Here is an 11,474-nt window from a genome sequence, read left to right as displayed (position 1 = left end):
AATAAATGCAGACTCACTTTAAATTGTGGCTCTTTCAGTAAGAAGCCAAGAACCAAGTTAAAGCAAAAGAAACTTTTCAGTATGATAGAAAATTCTGACACTTAATTCACAATGTTAAGATTACGTGATGCTGCGCTTCTCATGCATCAGGTGCTTCCACAAAGCCTGTGCTAACTTTGAGTGGGGAATTAATAAAATAATAGGCATAAAGCATATTTTCAAGCCATAATAGCCAATAAATAAGTAGGTCAGATTCTATGACTGCTTCTCAGTCCTTTTTTAACTAATAAGATTTGATTTTAAGCTGATGACTTAATGCTGTTTTAAATTAACCCATATCCTGATTGTCCTGAGGCCCCAAAAATGTACAAAGAAGTCAGCAGACTCTCTTCAACCCCACTGAACATACATTGACTTCACAGGCTTTCGCTATCCCGGCCAAGGGTTTGCTCATGCTTTTTACGCAACACGTTCTAATGAATACAATCGGGTAGCTTTCAAGGAGGGTTTTGATGACTGAAATATGGTAGCTTAATATACTGGAAAAAGCGTTTTTAAGAGCCTTTCAAAACATCTATTGCACTGACAGTGAAAAAAGGCAAAACAGAGGGCCTGTGCCCATGAATCACGAGTTATTCGGAGGCACTGCATGAATACCTGTGACAAAGGAAGAAGAGAGCTCACACGATCAAGAATACAACACAGAACACAGTAAAGACCAGAGCTTCGATTTTATCTTCTTTAGGACCTTAGAAGAATGCAGTGGTATCTATACAACAAGGCACTAAAGGGATCAGTATTACAGCTAAAACATCAGTACACCATCTGTACCATGCTGATTCCAGCGACAAACCTTGGTTCATCGCTGACAACACGACAGCCTCTTTAAGAAAAGGAAACGAATACTTTGCTGGAAGCAAGAATGTCTACCTTAATACTGATATAATGCTATGGTAAAGAATTAGGACTTGAATCCAATAACATCTCAATCTTTTCCACCTTGGGGGAATTATAGGGTACTTTGGATTTAGATTAAAATTTTCACTGCTACTTCAGTTTCCTAAAGAAAAAATGAGAATGGTCATAGTGGGTCACCTGAGAGATCTAGTTTAAAATCCCAACTCCAGTGATAGCTAGGATGTAATGCAAAAGGATCAGGCTTGATGAGTAGGAGGGGAGACATCTCTGGGGCCTGATCCATTCTTCAGTGTCCTTCTAGTCCATGCGCACAGACCCTTGACATCTCCAGGGGACAGTGGGCATTATTCAGATTGTTTCACCATTCCACTTTGCATGCATGGTTTATGTTATAACCTTTTCAATTAGTTTTTTTCTTCTTTCACCTGGAGACACAAGTTCTTTAATTTCTTCTGCACAGAAAAAAAACTTCCTTAGGGAAAGTAATAGGGACAGTGGCCAACAAGACATGTTTAGGGAAGGACAAGGCATATGCAGAATGGTCCTTCTCCTCTTCCAAGGTTAACAGCTTCCAGAACGCAGACAATATGCAGTGAGCAATTAGCTGACAAATACTATCAGTAAAGCTTAGTCTGTGCTTACAGAGAAGAAAACAAATCGAAGACTGCAAGGTATGCAGTCATTATTCTTCATTTGAAGACGAAGGATGGTGGGAAATAGGACTGCACTGCTATATTATCTGGGACCAGACTGGGGGTGGGTAATTTTATACAACCAGGCTTCTACAAGCATGTTTCAAATCTAAGATGAATGGGAAAAAATAATAAGCCACCTTTTTTTTTTCAAACCAGCGATTCACATAACGCTCTATAAACACTAAAGTAGCTGAATCGTTGGCAAAAAGTTACCTTTTCAAAATCTTCTTCCAACAGGGCGAGAGGACTTCCTTGAATGCTGTGAGGCCTGTAGTATGCAGCAACAGATCAAGCAGCAGGTTGGAGAGTGGTATGTCATGCTGGAAATGGCCATGATGCGCAGGGTTATGTCCCTGCCCCTCTCTATACTGCAGTCATCTTCTCCCCTCCTATCTCTATTTGTCTGTTTGGATACAATGCTTCTCCCTAACTGCTCCTGCTTTACTCCCCTGTGTGTTTGCAGAGCTCCTTGCACCATAGGACCTTCGTTCCAAGTACTTCCAAAACACAGACGACACATTGTTGCATCCTCTACACACTTGTGCTTTCTTGTATTTATAGCTTGCTTGGCCCAAAGCCATCTTTGGTGCTGCAATGACCCATCCCTTTTCATTCAAGTCTTCCTAATACATATTCTTGCTCATCAACTTGCAAAATAATGATGACTTGTTTTATTTGTGAAAAACTCAAACCCAGCTTTGTGTAAGCACAGTGACTCTTGCTATACCTCTGACCTCATTTAGTCAGATGGCCAAAAGATGGAAAATCTGACCAAAACACTGTGCTTCTAGAAACAGCAATAATGTGGCTGCCTCACTGGAAAGAGGAGGTACGAAGGCCTGGTAGCACACCAGGAATCAGCTTACATCTCTTGTACAGACACAGAAGTACTTATTTGATGATGACCTTACAGAAATCACAGTCTGTTCAAGGACAGAGGTCACTACGAAGTGCTGGCTCACTGACTTCCAGGAAAGCCATTCGGAGCTGGGTCTATTTGACTGGAGACAACTGGAGTTTTATCAAACTAAGAGCATAAAGTTTTCCTCTGTTCCCATACAGGTAATTGTACTTCATTAAGGTGGTTACGCTGATCCTGCGCCTAAGCACCTAATTTTTCTTTAGGCTGTGAAAAGACAAATTGTCTCCTGCAAATGGACTTTCACAGAACCTTAAGTAGTAAACAGCAAACTGATGGATTTGGTTTGACAACTCACTGTTAGTTACACGCCAGGAGTTTTATAAGCCTTTGACCTTGGTGATGAAACCTCACTCTTGTCGGGTAGTCCTTATTTGACCCACCTGAATGAGCCTACTGACAAGTTAGGGCACACTATGTCCGAGGACCTTACGCCATCTCTGATCACACAGCGGTATCACCAGTAGCTTTATCTTTACTATCTCTTGAGTCTTTGGACTATTTGTTGTGAAAAAGAACAGAAATTGCTATTCATATTAGCACACCTTCAAAACAAACACCTAATAAGCTTTTCTACAATAAACTGCTGATATATTTCACACTTTGCCCAGTTCTTGTAACTGTAAGAAAGAAAATAAACAACGATGAACTAATTGGATTACCTAATGACCTTGCATTTCTAAAAGGTGATTTGACACTCACAAATGAGGACAGAGTAAATAGAAGTTAATTGCATTTTCTCTCATAACTTGGAATGTGGACACTTACTGCATACACAATTCCTTCAATTTTTAAGGAAGGAATGGATTACATTTGGTAGTTACTTTTGCTACATTTTTCTTTATAATAGCTAGCATTTGATCTTGTCTGAATTTTAAGTCTGTGCTTGTGTTGCAAGTAGAAACTGATTATTGAACCTGTTGATTCTTAATGGCTAGCTGTTGCCAATCCAGTGAAAGTATTTGATTCTCTTCCACTTCGTTGTCTTTAACCATCCAACTGTGTCTCAGGAGGTTCCTCTCCTCCTTCTCTGCCATCTTCATCCATCTTAGTTTCTTTTCTCTGACTTCCCTCTTTTAAACCTGTGTTCCTTCTGGTCCTACTGCTTCCTATAATCTCTTCACTTTTTCAGGAGCTTAAAATCTAAGTGGGGAGAAACAAAACAAGCCAAACCCCCAAACAAAGTGTTAAGTAAACACCCAAATCCACTCTTGTCTTTCTCGGTCCTGGCTTCACTTAGTGTTTAGGTCTAAAGCTAGGCCTGGGTCCATGTAGATGATTTGTTTGGGTAAGAAACAAACACCATACGCAGATACAACAAAATCAGCGTCTGTTTGTTTTGGCCACGAGGGTTTTTTCACCGTCTCAGATCACCCTGCGAGAATCAGAACCGCCCCGACTCCGATGCGGAGAGCCGGGGTCCGACTCCATCCTCACACGTGTGACACAACCAGGAGGACCTGCACTCAGTTATAAATCTCACACGCCCCAAATCAGAACTAGAAGGAAATCGTACGCCGCCTCGTATGCTTTGTGTTAATACAGGAACGGTTAAAAATCAGCTGCAAAGCAGAGTCCAACTCATTTGTCCTCACCCCTGTGTTGGCCTGTAAAATACACAGCCTGGAAAGCAAGTGTCTTGCATACTTTTCGTTTCACTCACAGGGCTGATTCATGCCAGTAAATATTGAAACCCCACCTCATAGTTTGGAGAAGTAATTTCCATTCCATGAGTTTTGCTTGAAGCTAATACATGCTATTACAAAACATCTAAAGTAAAACTTTAACCATTTCACTCGGCCCAGCTGTGAAGTTCAAACTGCTTTTTAAAGTTAATTATCATGCTCTGACCTGCACATATGCACATGTTAAATACAAATAAATCAATATAGCATGCTTATTCTTGTTTCAATTTGCTTTTTGTTTTTAAAATTAGCATACTCTTGCTTTGCCTAACAGATATACGAGTGCGATGGTATCTCACAGATTAAAGTTTTGCCTTTGTCTCTTTGTAGTTCATTTGCTATTTTATAAACCCAAAGTCCTTGAGGGAGTGTCGGAAAGCCCCATAATTTTCCTCAGTGTTCCATTTTACCTTTTTATCTCTGATGTAGCTAGCACATGTGAAAAAGAAATGCAGATAGCCAGATGGCTCCCCAGTGTCCATACATACAAAAGCACTGACAAACACAAGTGACTTTAACTAATGCTGATGTTGATTCATGCTTGAGCATATTCTTTTTGTTGTCTTTTTCTAATGCTATATTATTAGGAGCATGTGTTTGTGATCTTACATAGAAGATGGTTATTTTGAATTCTAAGAAGAAAAATAGAATCATCATACTACTTTCTTTTTTTTATGGCAAAAACATTTGGGGAGGACAGTTAGAATCATCATCATTTTTAGTGTTGCTATTTCATGGTAACATTCTCCTTTTTCTTTGACTGGTATTGGCACCCATTACACATCTCCCAAAAATCTCCTAAAAGAGAGGTTACTTCGTATTTGCTTTGTGGTTTTCTGTGCACTCTCCTCTGAATCACCCTGCACAGACCACAGCAAGACGGAGAATACTGAATTAGCTGATTCACTTCTGTTGCTTGGTGTGATGATCTCTAATTGCACTCAGTTGTGGGGATTTTCCAAAGCAGACAAGTGACTTCTCCTTTTGCCAGGGTGCTGCTGTCAGACTGAGGCATTTGAACGTCACCACATGTCAAGGATGAGCAGCATCATGTTCACAGCCACACCGCCGGCCCATTGAGAGAACAAGCTCTCTGATGGCTTACTTTAGCTGCTCTCTAGGACAGCAAATGTTCACGCATTTCTGTGTCGTTTATTTGTGTTAAGGAGGAGAACTGGAAGAGAATCAATGTTTTTAAGGACTCATGATCTCGGGAGTTTAGTTCATCTGACGGCATCAGCTAATTCATCCTCAAGATACGATCTGAAGTGGGTCAAGCGTTTCAAAATTCTGGACCCATTTCTTTTCTGGCATCAGTTGCAAATCCCACACTTTCACGTTCTCTGGGGTTGTTAAGTGCCTCACAACACTGAAATTTCTTGCTTGAAGAAAGCACTGACTTTGCTAGGCTGGCACTGAAGCCTGGGGGAGAAACTGTCTTTGAAACACGTGTGACCCTAACTCACGCAGATGAGCTTTTACCCAAAGTAGCCTATAGACACAGGCTGTAAAGACATCCACATGTATTCACAAAATAAGTTTAGTAAGGGCACTGTGTTCAGGCTACTCCCTGCACTCTGGCTATAATGCATTAGTATTATTGACTGCTTTGGTTAGTATGGCCAGAGCGTGTAATAGTTGGAAACACAATTGTAACTTGAGCATGTGCACTGATTCATTGTGGGTACTTGTTTACTTGTTAACATAGTTTTGCCTGTGGGACAGGGCTGCAAGAGGATCGTGAGATGTGCTGAGACGCGCTCCTTCGAAGTATTGCTGTGACAGTACCCTGCCACGCAACCTGCGCAGCCTCAGCTGGACCAGAGACCATCTCTCCCTAAAGAAGTGGAATTCTTGATTTAAGTTCACAAATAGCAGTCCAGACTAGAACAGAATATGCTTGCAAAACAACTTAAGAAAAACTAACCCAGAACCCAAATACTGTTGTTTGGAAAATTCTAGCGGCTTTAATGGAGCTATGCTGCAGTTCACTTTCAAGACAGCTTGGGTAAAATTTCCAAAGCTATAAGAGCACAAATCTCACCAGAAGTGGAAAGTCTGCAACAATTAATAGCTCAATATCTCAGCAAAAGAGATGCACATGCAGCTCCCAGTCTCCTGAACTGCAAAAGACCTTCTGCAAGCTTGTGGTGAAACTCCTGGAGCAATCAGGAGACTGAACTACAAATCTTAATTACTGCTCTAACGTTTCTTTTTTACTATTCTTTGCTCACTTTCTTTTAAAGTTTGAAATCGAGGAAATAATTCAATGGTAAAAAAAAAAAAAGAAAAAGAAAAAAAAAAAAACATGAAGAAATCACTCTGACCGGGGCTGGATGTGACCCGGTTTCCTCCTCACCGCCACCCTGCCTCCTTCCCTCTCTTCAGTGACATCTACCGGCCTCTGCCGAAAGCTCCCCGTTCCCGCGGAATCCCTCCACCCGCCGCCGCTCCCCGGGACCCCCGCTCCCCCGACACCCCCGCTCCGCGCCGCCTCCCCCCGGGCTCGGCCGCTGCCGTCGGGGCGCTCTCGGAGCCCCGGGACGGCCCGCACGGAGGGGCAGAAACTTTTCCCGGCGAGTTTCCCCTCCCTCCTCCAGCGAGCCCCGCGGGCGCGCAAACTGCGCGGATGAGCGGTGGAGGCTACCTGCCGCTGAACCCCCCTCGGGGAGAAGCCGGGAGGACGAGCAGCGTTCCCCTAAAAAGCTTTTGACTGCACCGCGCCCCCATACCCAAGGCAGGCTGCGCGCCCGCGGAGCCCCGGTCCCCGCGCTGCCCGGGGCGGGCCGGGCGGCCGCCGCCGCGCTCGGCGGGGTGTGGCCTCGCCGTTATTTATGAGCTCCAGCCCCTATTTGCTCAGCTAATGATGCACCGGGGGCCGCCGTGCCTCGCCTCGGTAGCGCGGCGGCGGCGAGGGCAGGGCAGCGCCCGTCACTGGAAACCAGAGCCCGCAGCCTCCCCGCCCCGCCGCTGCCCATTCGCTCCTAGGTGCGGGGTTGAGGGCTGGGGAGCAGCGCTCCCGGTGCCTTAGGAGTCCAGCTATAAGGATTATCTTACAAAGGAGCCGGGAGTACCTTTGCAGCCAGCAGGAAGAGAGACTTTTCTTTATTCGTCTTTTTTTTTTTTTTAATTTTTTTTTTTATTTCCCCCTCCCCGCAGTGAGCCAGGTTTGGAATTAAAATGTTCTGGTAAAAGAAGTGGAGTCCATAAACTGGTAGAAACCAGATAGAAATCTGTATTACTGGTTCCTCCAATAGCTGGGTAAGCATAATTGAAAGTTCTCTTTCTTTGCTGTAATAGATGTGAAATGTGTTTGATGGTTGAATTTTCCTACTGTTCACAGATATTTAAAGCAATATTTTCCAGATTAGCATAGTGTGTGTTTGGCGGGGTTTTCTTTTTCCCTTTATTTCTTTCTTTCCTTTCTTCTGCTGAATGATTTTCCTTACAGTATTTGAGGGTAGGACTCTGCCGGTAGCGGATGACACCTGCGCAGCACTTTACAGCAAGGCTATGTAATAACTTTCCAAAAGCAATACAGCATGCTGAAAGTGACCTCCATGGCAGGAAAACTTCACCACTTCACTTTAGTAGCGGTTTGCTGGTTTGTTTACAGTTAGAACAGGGTACACGAGCAGAAATGTAGTTAGACGTTGCTTTTTGTCTGTCCTAAAAGATTCTTTAAAAGTACTTGCAAGGTTTTAGGTCTGTGGGTTGTCAGCAGAGATCATGTGCACAGGACATGCTGAATATAGTATCATGACTTACTGAGATAAATTCAGAACTGGGATATAAGCCCAAACCAAGATTCAAACCTGCAGTGAGTTTGTGTTCAGTTACCAGGTATGTAAATCTCTGAAATTAAACCTGTTTCCATTAGGTAACTCACGTGTCAGACACCCTGAGGTACCTTTTTGTCACCATATGCATTTGTTATTTGTGTCTAACAGCTGGGTAGGAACCACGCAGCTCAGAATTTGAATCTTGTATTTGCCTGTCACTTCTGTGTTAACGGTGAAGATCTGCAATTTGAGCAATGAAATGTAGCAACGTTTCACTCCTGTAACTGATTGCGCTAGAATTGGCAGGAGGCATGGGAGTGGGAGGGAAAGAATGCTGAAAGGATTTTTTTATTATTATTTCCTACAATATCATTTAAGGGAAGAGAGAAAGCCACACACTTGTTCCTCTTTGACTTTTTATCTCTATTGAAAAGACAGCATAGTGCTACTGCTGTAAAAAAACTAATCCCATTGCATCTGTTAAATCACATGTTCAGTACGATTGGCTATTTGTTTTGGCCTGACAAAGAAATTTTATCAGGATTTAATGGCATTTCTCTCTTTAGAAGAGGGGTAAGTTAAAGGATATCCCATGGGCTAGTCATAAGGTTTTAAATTTAAAGCCCACAGAGCAGAATTAATACTAGAATTTGTGCAGCCTGTTTAAAAATTATTCTTGGCAAAAACTCTGCAACTATCATTTTATTAGTTAACAGACCTTTGGAGATAATTTGGAACTGGGCCAGAGTGGATAGGTTTCTCCTGTAGACCGGATCTGTAGCCGGCAAATTTCTGACACTGGCGTTTTTGTCAGTTAGGAGAGTTGAAGCATTCCTTGATCTTCATGCATTTCTCAGTACTCCGGAGCAAATCGTGATGGAGAGTTTTGAGTGTGGGCTACAGAGCTGTGCGCTCGCTTGCGCGCTCTCCATCCCACCCCCAACTTAGGATGAAGTTCTCATGCAGAGAGAAGCCTTTCGGAACGATTTACAGTGAGTGAATAGGGAATGACAGAGGTAGTAATGAGATAGGGGGCTTTTAACTGCTAAGTCACTGGTGTGGATCCAGCCCAAATTGGTGTTGACCTAAAGTCATCCCTGTCTGACAGCTGGTTCCTGCCATGCGGTGGTGGTTACAGCCGGTTCTTTTAGGACAGGTGTGAATCTCGGAGGGACCGACCGAACAAGCCTGTAGAAACATTGGCTTCCACTGGAGGGACTGTCGTGCTAGAACAGAGCTGAGGTAAAGAAGCGTAAGATGATTGCACAGGCAACAAAACTCCTCATGAAATCAATGTATGGCCTTTCATGCTGTCTTCTAGCTGGAGGGGTTGTATCCTTCAAAGTGCTTCCAGTTACCGTAAAATCAAATATATCACTTGATTAACCAGTAAGTGGTGTCTAGTAGAAGAGCTGTTGATGCCAAAAATTAAAAAAATACATATAAGCACGGGAGAAGAATGGGCCTAAAATGAGAGTGTGTTTTATTCTCACTGAGCTGAAGAACAAAGTTGTTATCATAGGTGAAATGAAATTTGGACTTAAGAATTTTTTGAAGAGATGCAGTTTAGGAGCATAGCAGATACACAATATTCAGCTTTTAATGTCTGATGGGTTTTATGGGTCTGGTCCGAAGACCATTGGAATGGATAGGAAAGTGCCCCTGACTCCAGTGAGCTCAAGTCCTTCCTGAGCTAAGGAAAGATGCAGATTTATTTTGGGGTGTTTTCTGATTCTTGGAGGAGCTCAGTCTTCTCAGCAGCTAAACTGAATGTAGATTCAGCAGATGTGCAGGGTGGCAGCAGAAGTATCAAGTGTAACTCACTGTCTGACACTGGGGATTCTTACTGCTCTGTAGAGGTCTATGAGAGCGGGGAAGTATCCCGAAAGGGCCTAGCCCAAAAAGCAAATGTTGACTAATAGTTTCAAGCATGTAGAAATACTTTTGGTTTCAATGGTTTTGAAATTAGTGACACACACAGTCAGGATTTCATCTGAAAAGAAGATGTAGAGGGCTATTAGAGTACTCAACTTACTGAAACTTAATGCTCGTTTCCAAGCACCTTTGACTTCAAGTGTGTTAAGAGAAAAAAGGAAAAAAACCAACAACCAAACAACTGAACCCTGTTGTCATGTCCGTCTCCGCACCCCCTCCCCCCCCAAAACATGGGAGAGATCAAATATGATGTAAACTAAGGAGAGAAGTCTAAAAATATCCGCCAGCTTTTTATTCATGAAACTTTATCTCCTGTCCTTGCTTTGCTCTGCCTTGACATTTAGTGTAATTATTTTTCCAGCAGGTGGAATTGTCCTTATTTAAATAAACTGAACCTAATGCTGTAGTCCGCCTTAGCCAAAGCTCAGGCTCTGTTGGTTCGTACTAACAGGCAGAGAGCTCCTTTTGTGCCAGCACAGAAGACTGCTGGAGAAAACCATTTTCCGATGTACAAAGAAAAACCAGAAGTGCCGTACCTCCTTCACATTATCATCTATTATGGCTTCCGCTGGAAGAGCTTTCTAACACAGATCTTTCTGTAGTGTTGTTTGTGCTCCACGGAATTGTATAACAACAGTAATGCGATATCTCTGTCTTTCAGGTTTCATTTCTTGGATATTAAGTTGGAAATCTGAAGAGATGGCATTTCTTGCGCTGCACGTGTTGATTGGGATATTTATTTACTTTAGCAGTGTAAAAGGATCTTCCCAGCCCCAAGCAAGGGTGTTTCTAACATTCAATGGTAAGAAAAAAGATAAACATTCTTAAGCAAATGTTATGATTGAACATTTTCTCTTTAAATTCAATAACTGGGTAGAAATTGGTTTGTGTTGCTGGGGTACCTGTCAGCCTAAATTTGATTTTTACATGAAGTTCATTGCTGCTGTAGTTACAGGTACATAATTAATAATATCTTCTATTTATGTTGAGAGTTATTATGGCTTACTAACAACTAAAGGTTTTCTTTCTTAACCTTAGTTTTGGTTGAGAAAGATGTATGCACATGGCACGTAGTGGAAGTTATTCATGATTTGAGTTGCTTTCATTTGATGCCCAACTGAGACACTTTATACTCTGAAAATCAGGCTGCCTGAAGGTTTACCAGGATAGTTAGCAAGGCAAGGAGTCCTTTGACAAAATATCTTTCCTTGTGCACTTTGTACAATGTGTCGGGTGTATAGAGTGTGTAGCAGTCACTGATGTCTGCATACTGTAAACAAGGATTCCAAATTATTACTTTCAAAAGAAAGGTGCTTTTACTTCTGCAGTGATGAGCAGTACCTCATTGCTGCAATTACCCCAGTACTACTTTAATAGTAAGGTAGCTTATTCTTCTAGTATTGCTCCCTGTCTTAAATACTGATTTTAGCCACCACTTCAGAATATGTATTCTTTGGGCTTACCAGTTCTGTTAAATTTGAGCAGAAATTCTCCATTTCCCTATGTAGGGTTTTCTTCAGTTCTCTGCCTTTCCTGCGAT

At 42.4% G+C, this 11,474-nt stretch overlaps 1 protein-coding gene across 1 annotated transcript in view; it reads left to right on the top strand.

Annotated features, from left to right (window-relative positions):
* The first annotated feature begins 7,094 nt into the window (after positions 1-7,094).
* Positions 7,095-11,474, top strand: part of SEMA3C (semaphorin 3C) — a 125,234-nt gene continuing 120,854 nt past the window's right edge. Inside the window, exons 1-2 of the mRNA XM_063323536.1 lie at positions 7,095-7,478; positions 10,596-10,736. Coding sequence (XP_063179606.1) covers positions 10,634-10,736 — 103 coding nt within the window. The 5' untranslated portion in view covers positions 7,095-7,478; positions 10,596-10,633. The remainder of the gene's footprint in view (positions 7,479-10,595; positions 10,737-11,474) is intronic.

The sequence above is a fragment of the Chroicocephalus ridibundus genome, chromosome 1, assembly GCF_963924245.1.
Source record: "Chroicocephalus ridibundus chromosome 1, bChrRid1.1, whole genome shotgun sequence".
Classification (NCBI taxonomy): domain Eukaryota; kingdom Metazoa; phylum Chordata; class Aves; order Charadriiformes; family Laridae; genus Chroicocephalus; species Chroicocephalus ridibundus.
Note: the sequence above shows the minus strand (reverse complement) of the source record. Positions and strands in the feature narration are given on the sequence as shown.